General features: G+C 42.4%; 1 protein-coding gene across 1 annotated transcript in view; it reads left to right on the plus strand.

The window, feature by feature from the left end:
• The window catches only part of DIAPH1 (diaphanous related formin 1), a 127,202-nt gene that overhangs the window by 36,449 nt on the left and 72,396 nt on the right, over positions 1-18,357 (plus strand). Inside the window, exons 4-15 of the mRNA XM_061586127.1 lie at positions 1,516-1,617; positions 5,038-5,168; positions 5,664-5,750; positions 6,233-6,296; positions 8,447-8,586; positions 10,185-10,293; positions 10,996-11,106; positions 11,835-11,953; positions 12,929-13,045; positions 13,573-13,688; positions 14,305-14,369; positions 16,406-16,585. Coding sequence (XP_061442111.1) covers positions 1,516-1,617; positions 5,038-5,168; positions 5,664-5,750; positions 6,233-6,296; positions 8,447-8,586; positions 10,185-10,293; positions 10,996-11,106; positions 11,835-11,953; positions 12,929-13,045; positions 13,573-13,688; positions 14,305-14,369; positions 16,406-16,585 — 1,341 coding nt within the window. The remainder of the gene's footprint in view (positions 1-1,515; positions 1,618-5,037; positions 5,169-5,663; positions 5,751-6,232; positions 6,297-8,446; positions 8,587-10,184; positions 10,294-10,995; positions 11,107-11,834; positions 11,954-12,928; positions 13,046-13,572; positions 13,689-14,304; positions 14,370-16,405; positions 16,586-18,357) is intronic.

Here is an 18,357-nt window from a genome sequence, read left to right on the forward strand (position 1 = left end):
CAACTTGAGCCCATTATTCCGTGTCCTGCACTCTGGGATGATCGAGAAGAGATCCCGGCCCTCCTCTATGTGACAACCTTTCATGTACTTGAAGAGTGCTATCATATCTCAGTCTTCTCTTCTCCAGGCTACACATGCCCAGTTCTTTCAGTCTCTCCTCATAGGGCTTTGTTTCCAGTCCCCAGATCATCTTTGTTGCCCTCCTCTGAACCCGTTCCAGTTTGTCTGCATCCTTCTTGAAGTGCGGAGACCAGCACTGGACGCAGTATTCAAGATGAGGCCTAACCAGTGCTGAATAGAGGGGAACTAGTACTTCACGCGATTTGGAAACTATACATCTGTTAATGCAGCCTAATCTAGCATTTGCCTTTTTTGCAGCCACATCACACTATTAGCTCATATTCAGCTTGTGATCAACGACAATTTGAAGTTCCTTCTGTAGGACCTGTAGGACGTTGAGCTGTGAAGCAGAGAAAGCCAAATGGACTGGTGCAGAACTTCCAGTCTGTTTCAACAGTGAATAAAAAAAAAGCTGTTAAGATCTTCAAGCCTAAAAGTCTATTTTGCTTATAGATTATACGCTGGAAGTATTTTGGTAGTCTCTTCAGCTCCCACCTCCCCCCACTTCCCTGCTCTGTGTGAGGTTTGCATGAACTCTGGGATGCCAGAAATTTTCCTTCTGCTCTAGGGATGAAGGAATCTTGATTTATGTTAATACCAAAACAAAACAAAAAACACTGAAGCCAGAATTTGTTTGGGAGAAGAGAAACTCTCCTGGAGAGAAAAGGCAAGGATGCTTTCCACTTAAGGTTTTGACATGAGAGGACTGTGAGGCGTCCTTCCCTGGCTCTCCCTGTCAGGTTCCTACCTGCTTGTGGTTACTGCCTGTCACTAGGCACCACCAGGGACTCCACCAGTCCGGACCGCTCTCTCTTATGGTTTCTCTCCCCGCTCTAGCACAGATCTCAACAGATCCCCCTGCTAGGCAACCACCAGTAACGTCCCAATACTAGTATTCCCAGAGACTCTGAATACTGGTATTGTTATTCACCGCTGCCACCATTTCTTACAGTTCCCCTTCAGCCTTGGTCATTACCTTACCCTCCCTTCTGGTCTGTGAAACCCCAGCCAAGGATCAGGCCTTTGGTAAACCAAATTAAGTATTTATTACAGATAACAAAGCTAACAAGATTAACAAGATTTCTTCTTAAGGCACATAAGCATATGGTTTTACTCAATACTAATCCGAACTCCACCTCCCTCCTGGCAAACAACTCTCTAAACCCCACCAAGCAACCCACTCAGTTCTCTTCTCCCCCCCAGATTCCACTCTCACTCTTCCTTTTATACATTCAGCCATTTTAAACACTCAGCCAATCATCTCGCATTCTACTGCCCATTCACTCCCCCTCTTTCACTCCACTTACCATGTATCTTCTAAACAACCAACACTTACCATATATACATTAATATAGGAACATCACAAGGACCTTTTTCTCTTGTTTTCTTCAATAGGTGGATATGAATCTAAATGAGCAAAAGCAGCAGCCTCTAAGGGAGAAGGACATTGGCATCAAGAGAGAGATGGTCTCTCAGTACCTGCATACTTCCAAAGCTGTGAGTTCTTTTCCTCTGAAAGCTGGGGTTTAGTGGCCAAACTAGAATGTGTTTCTGGGGTGTGACCCTTGGAACAGCAGTCCTGTATGCCGCTGTGTAAATGACATTTTCAAAAAGTGGTGTTCAGAAGACAGCTATCAAGGGTTGGGAGAAATCTAGCATGCTCTGGGAAGGTGTTTAGTTGATCACACCGTTTTCACAATTGTAAACCACAGTATTGTTTAATATGGCCTTTTATTACTTTTACTAGCTTAGCTGAATAAGGAGAGAACTGCCATAGCTTAGCAGCTAAGGGTTTCTTTGTCAGAACATTCCTGATTTGTTTAGTCTCAGCCATTGTTCACTCCACTTAGCAACTACGTATCATATAATTTCAATAGGTAAAAATCCTCTAATCATTTTGTTTCGTTTGAAGCATTAATCCAGAGGATAATATCATATTTGTTAAATTTATATCCCACCCCTCCTCCCAGAGGAGCCCAGGGCAGCAAACAGGCGATAAAACATTAAAAAATCTATAAAACACCTTAAAAGCAAAACGTCTTTTAAAAAATCCTAAAAACGTCTTTAAGAACAAAAGATGTTTTTAGAAAAATCTTTAAAACAAATCTTTAAAACAAATTCCAACACAGATGTGGACTGGGATAAAGTCTCTTCTTTTCGGTAGGTGGTGAAAAAACAACAGAGGCTGTGGCTGTCTAATATTTAATGTGTGTGGGGGGGAATTCCAAAGGGTAGGTGCCACAGTACTAAAGACCTACTTCCTATGTTGTGCTGAACGGACCTCCGAATGAGATAGTAACTGCAGGAGGCCTTTGCCTGCTGAGCGCAATGACTGACTGGGTATATAAGGGGTAAGATTAACTTTCAGTTATCCCAGTCCCAAGCTACATAGGGCTTTGTTCACCAAAACCAGGACCTTCAACTTAGCCTAGTAGCTAATGGGCAGCCAGTGCAATTCTTACGGCAGCGGGGTGACATGCTGGTGATGTCCTGCCTCAGCAGTTGCGCCACCACATTTTCTATCAGCTGCAGCTTCTGGACTAACCTCCAGGGCAGCCCCACGTAGAGCACATTGCAGTAATCCAGCCTGGAGGTTACCAGCACATGGACAACAGTGGTCAGGCTATCCCAATCCAGAAAGAGCTGCAGTATCTTACCAGCTGAAGCTGGTATAAAGTACTCCCGGCCACTGAGATCACCTGACCCTCTAGCAACAAAGATGGATTCAGGAGCACCCCCAAACTATGAATCTGTTCTTTCAGAGGGAGTTACGATCCCATCTAAAGCAACCAATTAACCAATCCTGACTTGGGAACTACCTACAAACAGTGTCTCCATCTTGCTAGGATTCAGTTTATTGGCCCTCATGCAGCCCACCACCGAGTCCAGGCACTGGTCCAGGGCTTGTATAGCTTCTCCCAATTGAGATAGAGCAGAGTATCATCAGTGTACTGCTGACACCTCACCCCAAATCTCCTGATGACCACTCCCAATGGCTTCATGTAGATGTTAAACAGCACTGGGAACACGATGGTTCCTTACAGCACCCCACAGCACAACTGTTATGTGGCCGAAAGACAATCACCGAGTGCTATTCTCTGAAAACTTTCCTGGAGATAGGATCAGAAGCACTGTAAAACAGTGCCTCCGATACCCATCTGACTAAGTTGTCTCAGAAAGGTACCACGGTAAATGGTATCAAAAGCAGCTGAGAGATCAAGGAAGAATAACAGTCTTCCTTGTCCTTCTCCTAACAAAGGTCATCATCAGGGCAACCAAGGCCAATTCAGTCCCGTAATCAGGGACTGAACTCAGATTGGAATGGGTCAAGATAATCTGTTTCAGCCAAGAGTTCTTGCAATTGCTGTGCTACAACCATCTTGATGCTTGGTTGATCTTTGCGACCGGGTGGTAATTATTACAGATCAATGAGTCCAGGGTGGGCTATTTCAGGAGCGGTCAGATTGTCACTTCTTTTAGGGCGGCTGACGTCATTCCTTCCCACAAAAACGTGTTGACCACACCCTGGATCCATTCAGTCATATCCTGTTGGCAAGCTTTAGCATGCCTAAAAGGGCAAGGGCTGAGAAGACACATTGCTGGCCACATTGTCACAACCACCTTGCCCACATCTTCAGGTTGCATCCACTGAAACTGTTCGCAAGAAGGTGTAGCAGACATTGCACTGGACACCTCATATGCGGGGACTACAGTAAATGTGGATGGGACATCAAGATTGCTACGGAGGTGAGCAACTTTACCCTCAAAGTGTCTTGCAAACAATTCACAGTGGGCCTCCAAAGGGTCTAAAACACAATTTCCTGGAGTTGATGTCAGCAGACCCCTGACAATACAAAAAAGCTCTACTGGGCAGCTACTTGAGGATGCAATGGGAACAGAGAAGTGGGCCTTCTTCGCCGCCTTCACTGCCACACAAACTCATACCAAATCAGCCTCACAGCACGTCTTTTGCCACTTACAGTCTAGCCATCATCCAGCCTGTTTCAGGAGCAGCCGTGTCAAGAGTCTGATGTGTCTCATTCACAGTGTGAGAATGGCTTCAGCTGGGTCACGTGCTCTATCTACTGGAATCCCACCCCCCAGGCATTCAGGAATCCAGTGGATTCCATTAGTCTGTGGAGGTGAACCATCTTAACCTGTCCACCACCCCTGCAGGGGGGGATCTGAGCCATAAATCCAAACACACCAGGAAGTCATTTGACCATGACAACAGGGCGACATCCATCCACTATCCCATTGTGACAAACCACAGCTTTGCAAAGTATAGTTTGGCATGATACCTGAATTTAACCTTTTCCTTGATCCCTGCACTACCCAACTTGCCGCCCTGGGCTTCTGCTGGGAGGAAGGACGGGATATAAATAAATAAATAAATAAATAAATAATAAAATCAATCTGCAGGCAGTCATTTTCTCATGGAATCATATTTGTCCAAATATCTCTTGCGGATCACAGCTTTTCAATGGCTGCAATCTAAAAATGTCATCTATTGACACATGTATTGCTTAGTACTGGGAATGAGAACCAAATAATAGTGTAATCCACCATCCAAATAATACTGATTAGCCAACAGCTCTCTAAAGCAACAATGGTGAAAAAAAGGATGAAAATCAGGAATGTAGCTGGACTTGATACACATAACTCAAGTTTTGGTCTTTTTTTAAATAAACAAACTATAATTCTGCTGGATGTTGCTGTATTAGTAAGTGTATGTTTGTTGAGAAAACAGTTATGAGAATTAAGATTCTGTGAATTTTTGCTCTGAAATGGTAACATCTATTCAACTGAGAAAACCATTAGAACTTGAATGGATACATTTGCCACCACCTTCTGTGTCTTGATGATATAGCAAGTTGGCTAGACTACTGTCGTTCATTCTTTCTCTCTCACACACAGGGCATGAGTCAAAAAGAGAGTTCCAAGTCTCCTATGATGTACATCCAAGAACTGAAATCTGGTCCCAGAGATGCACATCTGCTTAATTGTTTGGAGTCTCTGCGTGTGTCACTCAACAATAATCCTGTCAGGTAAAGGTCTGTTTGGATTCAGGTTGGCTGCTGGGTTTGATCCAAGACATTTTGCTGCCTGAGTCAAAGAACAAGATGGTGCCCATTCCCCATTCCATGTACAGAAGCTGACTCCACTGCCAGCTGAATCTTATTTCAACACTGGTTATAGGGTAGTGTTCTCCACTGCATCTGAGACAGCAGGCAGGTTTAGAGGGCCAGGACAGGATATGCAGCATGCACAGCTCTGTTGTCCAACAGAAAGAAATAGCTGGGGTGCTGTCCCCAATATCTCCTCCCCCTGAATCTGCTGCCTGAAGTTGTTGCCTCATTTTGCTTAATGTAGGGCCAGCCCGATTGACTGCTCAGAAACTACCGCTGTTGTGTGTTCATGCTGTATCTGTGTGTGTGTGTGGGGGGGGGAATTGAATGGTGCAGTGAGAAGACAGAGGGTGGTCTTTAATGTTCCGATTCTTTTCAACCCTGCTAATACTTTTCATGGTGCAATCTTTTTAGCTGGGTGCAAAATTTTGGAGCTGAGGGCCTCAACTATCTACTGAGCATACTGAAAGGACTTCTTGATGAGAAGGATGAGGCTTCCGGGTAAGAGGCTGTTTCAACCAAACCGGCTTACAAAGATGTATATGTTTCACACCTGTTTCTTTGTGTAGAAGTAGACTGTAAACGTGCTTTGCTTGTACTTCAATAATGCTTCATTAATGCCTAAATGAGATGATTTTGCTTTAGGGATGAGTGATTGTAAGATAAATGGGGCAAGGATATAGTGGCTGAAACAGACTTCAATGGTGTGATTTGCTTGGCTTTCATACACATGCAGGAGCTGAGATAGATCAAGGATGTATATATGTAGATGGAGAAAGTGGAGCTTGGGTTGGAAAAAACAATCCTATCCAAAGAACTTTCTCCCTCCCTCCCTCCCTCCACTAATGGAGATTGGGAGCTCCTGATGCTGTTTGATGTCTGGAATATTACAGGGATTAGGAGCTGGTGCGAGTGGAGTGGGAAGATTATACTTCATTGTACAGGATTCTTAATCATCGGGTTGCTTTCTCTTTTTTCCCTAGGCCATACGACACCCGGATCAAGCATGAGATCATTAGATGCTTAAAAGCTTTCATGAACAATAAGGTGTGTCCCCTATTTTCTGCATAAATATTTGTGAACTGTCATTTCCTGTATTTTTAGAATCAGTAGGTGCGCTTCAGAAAGCTAACTTTTCATGAAAAATGAGGGTGATAGTTAAGAACACACTATGTGCTATATGACAATAGAATAAGAAGCCAATCCATTCTTGAGAAACAAAAGGGAAGAAAATGGGGAAAAGAATGGAGGAGGCTTCGTTAGGGAAGTCATGGGAGAAAAGTTTTAATCCAGAGAACTGAGCAAGCCTGGTGAATATGGTGCAAGAGTGTTCCAGTAGCTGGGAACAGGTGAAGGGAGACCACAAAGATGGATGTCCTGGGATTGGAAACAAATTGGCATTGGCAAAGTGGAATGGTTGAGAGGTGAGAGGAAAGCCATAAGAAAGTAAAAGAGGTAAGGGAGTGGAGGTATTTGAAAATAGGAACAAGATTATATTGGAAGGGAAAAAGCAATAAGCAGCCAAGGAGAAAAGAAAAAAGGAAAAATACGATGAGATTGAGGAGCAATGTAAATTAAGCAACAGAACTGAAGATAAGAAGAAAACGGTGTAGAAGAATCTAATATAGAGATCCCTTGATACCACCATAATTTTGTTCAAAGCGCATATAGGTTAAAACACATTAAAACTTTGCTAAGGGTTGAATTTGAGGAGAGAAGTAAAGAGATGACCCTCTAGCCCATGGGCCTAATTAAGTTCCCCAGGCTTTCCAGTTTGGCCTGCGAGGCTATTTCAGCCAAGCCGTGCCTACCTGCTGTATACCTGACAACATAATTGGCACCAGATGTGGGCCAGGTAAGACCTGGCACAGCTGAAAGGAGTTTGCACAGGACTTTGCACAGGTGCCAGTGATCAGCTGCTTGTCTGCACTTGCAGAGCGATTTGAAAGGTGCTTTGTGGGACTGCCCACATATCAAATTTGGCCTATTGGGGAGATAACCATGTGGCCTGTCAGCCAGATCCAGTTTCCCACCCCTGTTCTACATTATAAATGTGAGGGCTGCAGGTAAGGGGGAGATGCCAATAAATATAAAAGAGAAAAGGATGGAGGCTCACCTGAATTCATTGAATGATGGAGGAAAGAGAGAGGAGAAATATTAGAGCAGAAGGTGACCGTTCAGAAACAGTTGCCAGGCATCACTCGGGTCCTGCTTGCGGGCTTCCCCCAGGCACCTGATTGACCACTGTGAGAACAGGATGCTGGACTAAATGGGCCACTGGCCTGATCCAGCAGGCTCTTCTTATGTTCTTATGTTCTTATCAGCATAGCTTTAAAACAAAGGAACAAATGGTAGAAGTTAGAGAAAGGGCTCCCTTTGGGATACACATTTAACAAATAATAATAATTGGAAGGGAGGGAAGAAAACATACAAGACAGAGAACGTTTTGAAGCAGAGGCATTGAGAAATGCTGAGAGATATTAGTGAAATTTGGGGAAAGGCAGGATCAGAGCCAAGAATAGTGTGGTTAACAGTATTAAATGCACAACTAGATGCAAATGAATGAAGAAAAGGCCTGGACATTTAGCAGGGAGATAGTTCATAATTTTTTTAGAGAGGTTTCACTGGAATGATGAGAACAAAAATGACTGAAAAGTGTCACAAACAGAATGTGGGAAAAGAAAAGAAAAGCAAGACATTAAGAGACAACAATGTTAATTGTACCATGCTTTGGGGATCATTTGACTGAGACAGAGAATAAGAATAAGATGAAGTGTGCAAGCAGCTGAACAATATAATATGTAGAAAGAGTAGAAGAGAGATTAAATGAAGGAGGAAAAGAAGGGGTGGAGCAGAACAGAGAAAGAACCAGTGAATAAATAAATGGAAACATTTCATCCATCATTCCTTGCTGAGAGAACCTTATCTATCTTTTCCTCATAGTTGATCCTGACTGAGGATGATTAGGCTCAGCTGACATGCTCCCCTTCCTACATTTGCACACTTACAGGATCTTCTCCACATCACCTCTGTACACTTCAGGGTTTTGGGGTTTTTTTGCCCTTTCCCTCCCCCCTCCTTTTGCACCCATATTCTTGCTCTGACAGTTGCCTGGCTCTCTTCTGTGGCTTTGGACACCTTTTGGTCTGTACAGTACGTGCACACATGGTATAGGTGTGGTGTTTTCTCTTTTTTAGTTTGGAATTAAGACAATGCTTGAAACGGAGGATGGGATCCTGCTCTTGGCAAGAGCAGTTGACCCCAAAGTCCCATCCATGATGACTGATGCTATCACGCTACTTTCGGCCCTCTGCATCCTGCCTCAGCCTGTGGATATGTAAGTGACTATAGGTGATTTACCGTTGGCTCAGTTATACTAAATAGAAGTGGGCAGTTTAGCACTTGTGACCCATTTCAAAATGTATTAAAGGCTGGAAGGCTACATCTAAATTGTAGATTTTAATATGCATATAATCAGCACAATGGCTGGGATCCTAAGAAGCAGAAGCTAAACATAGCTTGTGCAAGGCTCCCAGTTGTGGATGATTCCCCCTTCTCATCACAGCCCTACATATCATTTCGTGTTGTTCAGGAGGGTTTCTGATCCTCTGGAGTGGCTTTTCAGGGGTCTGTGGTGGAAGGGGGTGCAAGGGGAAAGGAAGAGATCGTTTTCTTCAGGCTTCCTTCCATTCATGTAGCTCAGTGGTAGAGCATTAACATCATCACCATCACCAAAGGGAAGGGTATCAGGGAGGAGCAAAGGGGTCTAGATGTTGTGCAATTCATGAAGAATACAGATGCTTTCATAAGTGTCAGATTAAACTCTTGGTTTTTACAAAAAATAAAATGTAGTCAGGTGCTCATTAACCACAAGTGACGGCAGTTTGTCAAACCTACCCCCTGTATCTGGGGAGGGCATGTCTTTATTTGTTTAAGCATTTGGAAATTGCATTCTCAACTGAAGAAAGGCACCCAAAGAGGCAAACAAAAACACCCTAACAACTTGGACAAAATCATCCAAACCTCTTCGTCATTCTGTTTGAACATGACTGAGTACTCTGCTGCAGTTGATGAGCACATTACCATTGTGCAATAGTCTTATTCTAACATTATTACCCACAAATGGAGAGGGAAAAACTTGGTAATCCCTGCAAAATCTTGAGATAGGGCCTTTAAAATTACATTGACTAATCAAACGTATTGCTTTGATCATTTTTATTGCCATCTTGCTTCTTCCCAGGGACATGTTTGCTTTTTAGTAAGCTTTCAAATTTTTATCTCCTGCAAATATGAGGGCTAGGGACACTTGAGTCTCCAGGAACTCTACAGGGGGTTCATTCCGCATAAAAAGGGAGTCCACAGGCGTGCAGTTGTTCCTTTTGCCTTTGTGAATGCCACATCATTTTGATAAAGAGGGTGTGAGAGGCTGCCATCTTGTATACTTTTCTGTCCGGCAGGATGGATTGGTATCTCCTGGTGGGCCAAATGTGACAAGTGGCTGGAATCACCCACCTGTCAACTACCTGACATCATTCTGACATCAGGTGACGCTGTGCTGTTTGAAAGCCCTTTTGCTGCTTGCAAAGAGGTTTCTCACAGCGCCCCTGTTGCTGTTGCTGGGCTACTTGAACTGAGCAGGATTTAATCCCCACTCAATAGCTCATGACCGCAGATTAAATCCTGTTGCCTTGGATGCACAACCCTGTTCCCTGTTCAACAGCAATGTCAACTGGTGGGTGGGTGGGTGTGGTTTGGGGAAAATGGCCTTGAGGGCCAAATTGGACCCTCTGGTGGGCCAAGATTGGCCCCTGGGCTAAAGGCTCCCTAGCCCTGGGAGTACAGCTTATTGAACTCAGTGGGACTTTTGAGGAGGCATGCATAGTGCTGCACTGTCAGAGAATCTATTATTGGTTTGTTTTCCTTATTGTCATGTAGGCATGAGCAAGTACTGGGGGCACTGACACAGAGAGCAGAAATGGATGAAGTAGAACGATTCAAACCCATCTTGAATGGCCTGAAGAGCGACACCTCAGTAGCATTAAAGGTAACAATTGGGGCCTGCAACAAAATGATGGCGCATATTCCTTATTTCCTCACAAGAATGCTCCTGTTCATAGTTGTTGCCAGCCAGTCATACTCTCCTCCAGGATATTCTATTACTGCCACCCTGGTTTGTCATTCCCACTATGACACTCAGCATTCCACAACTATGGAGCATTCTTAGTCCTTCTTGGGCAATTTTGGAGGGGTTCCCCTGTTTTAGGATTTAATTATTCTTTTGTTGTACAGCAGGGCCCCGCTTTACGGTGTTCCGCTTTACAGCGTTCCCCTGATGCGGCGGCTTTCAATCAGGAAATTCCCCGTTTTAAAGCCGATTTTACCATTTTGCGGCATTTTCACGCGATGCGACCCATTAAAGTCAATGGGTTCCGCTTTACGGCGATTTCCGCTTTACAGCGGGGGCCTGGTCCCTAACCCGCCATATAAGCGGGGCCCTACTGTACTTCTGCAGACCTCAAGGATCTGCTGATACATCCTTATTGAGTTTGCTATTTATTTTACCAGCATCTTGGACTTATTTGTGTTGCTTTGCTCTGAGTGAAGAGTACAGGATTTTTCTTTGGCTATCATTTTGACTGGCAAACTTTTTATAACTTTTTTTTCCAGGCTTGCTAATGCTTAGCCTGCTGTTGATGAGAATGCTTGACTTGGTCTGACATGGAATCTCGCTTCAATGTTTTCTTAGGTAGCCTGTCTACAGTTGATCAACGCCCTGATCATTCCATCAGATGAACTTGACTTCAGAGTTCACATTCGCAGTGAGCTCATGCGTTCTGGACTCCAGCAGATCCTCAAGGTGAGAAGCATCTTTCTCTTCTGCTGCCAAGTGTTGGTGTGTATAGGGAAGTCTGATCCCTCAATGCCGGGTTGAAAGTGTGGAAAAAATGAGAGCAACTGTATTGAGTATACTGCAGACTTACACTTGGTCAGCAATTTTCCCAGCTGGCCAGGATTCACAAGAATTTTTAATACCCCCCGTTTACACAGTCCTCCAGTTGAGGTTGGAGAGCTTTTCATTTCTTTCTATAATGGATCCTTTAATGGGTATTTAGACTCTGTTATTAGACTCTTCGTGCATGCCTCCACACATACATGTGGCAGCAGAATGGCCCTTTTCCCAACGTTGTTGCATTGTCCCTGTCACATGATGTCTGTGCATTGAACAGGGGAGATGTGAAAAGGATCACTACATGTAGACACACCTGCATAATCAGTACCACTGTATGCTCAAAGGCATTTTTCTTCATGCATTCTGCTCAGCACATAGAAGTTTGGGGTGCCTTCCTCCACCATTTAGTGTATATGAAGAGGACTATTGTGGAGCATTGTTCTGTATTAATTCATCTGTGTCTGTTCTTGGATGGTTCAAGTTAATCATTGCCCTTGTGTGTGAGAGAGAGTGAAAGTGTGTAAGGGAATGAGCCAGTAGTTGACCAGAAATAGAGAGAATACAGAAGTGGTATTACAGAAGTGAGGATGGTGATGACTGCTGGGTGTCCTCTGATGGTACTGTGCCCTCTATAGGAGCTGTATGCTCAAGACATTGAGGAACTGCGGGTGCACCTCCAGCTGTTTGAAGAATATGGCGAAGAAGATTCTGCAGAGCTCAGAAACCGCTTAGAGGACATTCGCATTGAAATGGAATATCCTTCTTCTGCTAAATAGCCAGAAGGGAGATTTGCCAGTTTTAGATTATAGCCTCCTTGGGGCAAGGGCCAGTTCACTTATACTTTGTGAAGTGAATACATATTGATTGCATTTTATTATTTATAAATTTCTGGCCTGATTTGATATCTTACTTGGTTAGAACAGCTAATCATGTGGCATTGGGCCCTCACCTTCCATCCTCTGTCTATTCAGGCTAACACAAGGGTTAGAATTTAGCAACTGGAGATAAAACCTTAGGGCAGAAGATATGCTGTTTCTCTTGTGCATGAATACATTAAAATCAGCTACCACATGGTTTGCTTACATGTAGGCATTGGAACTGAGGAGCTAGTGGCCTCTGAGGAAGCTGAGAGAGAAATGTGAAGCTGTCGGAAGGGTAGAGGAAGAGAACAGAGGACCAATTAAGCTTGGTGGCTGGATTTGAACCATGGAGTGCAGAATAAGCATCATTGTTTTATGTATGATGTGATTGAGATATTTGTGGGCTTGGTTACCAGAGGGCATCTGAAATATACATGCAAAAATGAATAGCTGTTTTAAATGCCCACTTGTGGCCAAACCCACAATGTCAATCTGTTCTATATCATACCCAACAGTGAGGATAGGTAAGCCATCCCTGAGGGAAAATAATTAGAAATGTGTTGAATCCTAAACCCTAAGCTCCCAGGAACACAAGATGTGGCACCTCCCTTGATCTGTCTGTTTGATCATCCCAGGGAAAGACATATAATGTCATAAGGCTTGTAGCCAGACTGTAGCAGTACAAGCATGGTTTTACCATTGGTGAAAATGCATTGCATAAGTTTTTCTAGATGTCTTTCATGGTTGGTGTGGAGGTGGAGAGGGTGGTGGATGATCTAAATGGATAGGCTAGCTCTCTCAAGTGAATTCATTCTATGCACCTGTGTGTCTTTAAAGTGGTTTTTGGATCCTTAACCTTTATTTTTCACGGATTTCAATGAAGTCTTCCAGATTCTCCTCAATACGGTAAAAGACTCTAAGGCAGAGCATCATTTCCTTTCTGTTCTGCAGCACCTCCTGTTAATCCGCAATGATTATGAGGCCAGGTAAAGAGGAAAACTGTTTTGATATGGAAAATGTGGTTCTGGTGGCATGTGGATGACACAGATACTCATCAGGATTTCTTTGTTTTTTGTAGGGAGGGGGAGGAGGGAGCAATAATTCAGACTACCACAAAACACATGAATGAGATTGGTCATTAAATGCACCTGTTAAATACATTTCCATTCCTGGCCCTGATATGCTCCTCAGAAAATAACTTCCTTCACAAACGAGAACATTTCACCACCATGACATGAGAAAAGTTGCATGGACAGTGAAAATTGGAGAAAAGGACAAGGAGGGGGTGGAGACAGAAATCAACAGGAGTGTCTTCAGAAGTGTGATACTGGGATGGGGAGGGGAGAGCTTTTCTCATGGATCTGTAGGTAGGCCTTTTGTGTGGTTGAGACATGGGGTATTGCTTTGTACTCTTTATGGTCTTGGTCTTGGGATGTCTCATTTGGGAAGCCTGTACTCTTGCATATCAGCACTGACGCATTTTCCTTTTCTTCTTCTTCTTCTCCTGCCTTAGGCCTCAGTATTTTAAGCTGATTGATGAGTGCATTTCTCAGATAGTCCTGCACAAGAATGGTGCTGATCCAGACTTTAAGTGCAAGCACCTTGACCTTAATATTGAAGGTCTGATAGGTAAGTCTGGGCACAGTTTGCTCCCCTTTACTTTGAAAACTGTACAAACTTCCCCCCCAGATTACACAATATGAGAAACTAATATAGAAGTATAGCTCTTTGCCCTTTCCCATCACTAGTAAAATAAATTGTGCAGAATAAGTAAACAGGTGCAAAGGCAGTTAATTTTCAAAACAGGTACATGTTGCAGAATTTAACTTTGCTTAGTGTAGATTTTAGGCTACTTTGGTGCAGAATTCCTATTTATTTTTTAATTTTTAGTGCAAAGTACCTGCAGCCTGTTCAAAAGGTTGCCGCACTAGTGCAATACAATAGCAATATCAGGTACTGTGTGCTTTTATGTGATGAGGAAGACCTCTCCTGCAAAGGGCCATGAATCCTTTTCCTCCTTGACGTATGCAGAGGTAGGAGGCAAGTTCTGTCTCTAGCAGAGCTCATTATGCAGATTGTGCTGTGTTAGATTGTGAGAGAGACAGACACACATTCTGAATTGACTTAAGGCAGGCTTCTATCTAGAAGATGAACTGCAAATACCCTACAGAGGCGATTGTGCTACAAAAGGGTGTGTTTCCCCATTATGATATTCTTCACTGATTTGTTCTTTTCCTCCCCGTAGATAACTTGATTGATCAAAATAAGGTGGCAAAAAGTGAAGCCAAAGCCATGGAACTGGAGAAGAAGGTTACTATTTTAATCAATTAATTAAAGCATGTTTGGACTGCCTTACAGAACAATGTCCTTTTAAAACATTCTTCCAAACATATAACAAATAATAACAGTTTCAGTAATACAAAATAATGTAAAACACAAATGACAGTCAACAAAATGTAAAGACAGCAAGTGAGCAGTAACTATCAATATCCTTTAAATCAGTGTTTAGTGCAGCATAAAAAATAAGCACAAGACCCAATAACTAGCAGTCTTAAACCAGTAATCCAAAATTAGCAGTAACTTTAATAAAATCCTCTTAATTAAAGGAACAAATGAGTCTTTACAGCCTTTATTTAAGTTGGTACTGATAGAGCCAGTGGCACATTTTTTGGAAGGGAGCTCCATAAACTTGGGGGCACCACTGAAAATGTTCTGCATCTAGTGCTCACCAACCTAACTGCTCTTAATATAGGGCCTATGAGTAGGGCTTTATAAGGCACAGGCATGGGGTGGTGGCCTCGTGTACCTTCAGACCACACCCTGGGACCATAGTTCAAACTATAAGCCCACTGAACATCTGTGTGATAGCAGTTTAACAGAGATGGAGCACTGCCAAAGGATTTAGAGAGAAGGGGTGATTGCTCACAGATCAATTATTGTGACCATGGTTACTGACAAAGGGCTGCATAAGAGCACAAGAATATATCTTTGTTTATATAAGGGTGTAACCATCGCAGAGACACAGAAATGTTCTTGGACCTGTATTCCCCTTGATCATAACTGCTCTGTCACCTCCCAGCTTCAGTTATGCCCCATCTGTTGTGATTAAATTTGGAACCTGCTTCAGTTGTATTTGATCGGAAGGCAGAATCCCTCCCATTACATTGCCTTTGCTTGAATGCCATTCTGACTCCCATGAAAGACAGGCATTATTTAGTTGATATTTCTGATGGAATAAAGTAAAAAAAATTGAATGCCTGATTTAAGAAACTGCATAATGCAGGAATAGTGGCAGAGTTTTGCCTGCAAAAGTCTACAAATTCAATCTCCAGCAAAAGGAACTCAGGTAGTAGGTTGGGAAGGATCTCTACCCGAAGCTCTGGATTGCTGTTGCTAACACCAAGACAGTATTAGGCTAAATGGATCAGTGGCCTGATTGCAGGTCCTTTCATATGTATATTACCTGCTGCTGTCCCTGCATAATAGTTTGAACAGAACACAGATTTCATAAGAACCCAAGAAGAGGCCAACATTCTGTTTTCATAGCAGCCAACCAGATGCTATTGGGAAGACCACTAGCAGGACACGAGCACAGCAGCGCTCTTTCTACTTGTGCTTTCTGATAACTAATATTCAGAGACATACTGTGTCCGATACTGGAGGTAGTAAACAGCCATCATGGCTAGTAGCCATTGATAACCATTAATTTAACTGTCCAACCGTTCCTCACCTTCCCCTTGCTTTAGTGAATCAAACTGATGTCACCCAGTAAGATTCATTTCTTTATTTAATTTTAAAATTTATTATCTCACTTTTCTTAAAAACATAAAGTCAAAGGAAACTACAGACAGCTTTTAAACTATCCCAGATATGAAATGCAACATATAAAAACATCTTCAACTGAGTTGTGCTGGCTGAATTGGAGCAGGTTGCTTCCCTTCTGATACAGGTAAAAAAAGAGTTTTGACCTTCCAGTATAACTAGGAGGAGGGTTTCATGTTTATTAATAATGTAGCAAAACTTGAAAGGCCACTTTATTCCACTGTCAACTATGCTAATTCTCTCATTTTTCACAAGTTGCACAGTTCTGTCTTTTGTTGCACCTAATTTTTCCTCCATCTGCATTTGCTCATGACCTTTTTGTCCCTGACTACAGAGACTAATTGTTAACCAATTGTACTTATAGAAGCCATTTTTAACAGTATCAGCGTTCCCCTTCCTGTCTTTTTTTATCAGTGTTGTCTTGTGATTATACAGCCCAAAAAAGGACACAGGACTCCAGCTTGAGGCTCAACCAACACGGAGTACATTGGAATGATTTTTGTATTTAATATTCTCCTCCTTAGCTGGATTCTGAGTTGACTGCGCGCCATGAACTTCAAGTTGAAATAAAGAAGAAGGAAAGTGATTTTGAGCAAAAAATCAAAGATTTACGTCAAGAGAAAGAAACACTGGAAGCTGATACCCAGCAAGTCATTTCAGAGAAGCAGAGTCTGGAAACGGCTGTCTCTCTGCTCAGGGATGAGGTAATGATCAGGATGGAATGTAGGTTGAGGATAGGCATTATAGATATTGCCTGAATTTATATTGGCCTAAGGGAGATCAGTGTGGTTTATCCCAGCCATACAGATTCTAAGGAGCTTACCCTCTGATCCTGTGGCTTATGAGTCCATGCATAAAGAGAATGTGTGGTGTGAAAAAATCTGATTACATTCAAGAGAGCATGTCTGTCATTTCAGCATTTAAGCACCTAAAAGTGCTAAGGAGGACAATGTTGGAAAGAGATGATGTTGCTATTACCTTAAGGAAACAATTGAGGGGTCCAGGGGAAAAGTGAATGTTGTGCCACAAGGTGGTAATTGACCACAACCAGTAGATGCGTAATAACTAAAAGAAGGAAAAAAAGAACCTAATAGTACTGAGAGACTGGAATGGCAATTCAGGTGAAAAGATTGGAAGGTTATTTGGATTAGAAAGAAAAAAAGAGCATTAGAGACTATCGGAATTTTGTAGCCAGTTCAACTTAATACTCTAAGGCATATCAGTGATAATGGAATATTTGAAAAAGATCAAGAGAGACAGATGGCAGTAAAACCCAGATTTTACATAATCCTCCATCTTAATTAAACTATATCAAATAAATACAAAACTAACTTAATTTACTACCTTAGATGTATACCTTCTGTTTGTCAGCCAACAATACTATTGTGACATGTATTAATGCCTTGCAAAATTATAGAATCTTGCTTATTGGTAATAAGTGGGACCTCCAGCAAAATGTTGAAGTGTGCAATGCTCCTGTTCAGTGCTCCAGCTAGCCACCTCTTCCCTTTTCCAGAATGCCCCATCCTATCTCCCTCCTCTGCCGCCACCCTCAGTTTTTTTCCTTTCCCCCCAGACACAAGCATTATTATTTATAAAAACTCAGTAAGCTATAATTTTAGTAAATAAGATTCAACAGAGTCAATATTAGTAAAGTGTTGCTTACTGTCCCCTCCACATATCTCTAAGGAGTGCAGTCATCAATGTAAAAGTAGTAGCATTAGTAGATTCTAGAATTAGGAGGCAGGTTACACTTTGCATAGAGGGAAAATAAATTGCAGAAAAATGTGTTTTTCTTCAGAATTAGATCCTAAAATAAAACAAATCCGTTGTGATAAGCAAGAAGCCATCTGTCAGGATATATATTTTATTTTGTTTATTACTGTGTTAACCTGCTTTTCAGCCAAGATTGGCTCGCATAGCAGTTTACAATTAAGATTGACATAAAGATATAGTATGGGTTGAATGGGCAGTCTCTTCTGGTCCCTTGAGGTTGATGAGATAGACCAGACATAGACTGCAAGACACAGAAAGAGCTGTAGATGGACATGGGGACTGGCTGATAGCAAAAGTGTACACCCACCGAAGCAGGCCCTCCGTTGATCTGTGAAGTAAATTGAGAAAACACAAGAACTGAAATATCTGGGAAGCAAGAGAACAGAAGATGAAAGATCCAGAGCAAGACATTAAAAGCAGAATAGCCAAGGTGAACCCAATCTTGTGCAAGAATGAACGCCTTTTGGCAGGAGGAATACATTTAACATTGAATAATAAATTGATTAAAAACATATATGTAGAGGAAAACTATACAGATGAAATGGAAGATGTGATACTTCTAAAACATGTGGGAGAAGAATGTGAAAAGTGAACTAAGTAGAAAGGAAAACAAAAAGTAGTATTGAGGAGAGACGAAGACTGATCCTGGGCGTTCTTCACACATTGCTTGTGGTCCCATAATGATATTTATGAAGCACCT

Source organism: Rhineura floridana, chromosome 1 (genome assembly GCF_030035675.1).
Source record: "Rhineura floridana isolate rRhiFlo1 chromosome 1, rRhiFlo1.hap2, whole genome shotgun sequence".
Taxonomy (NCBI): domain Eukaryota; kingdom Metazoa; phylum Chordata; class Lepidosauria; order Squamata; family Rhineuridae; genus Rhineura; species Rhineura floridana.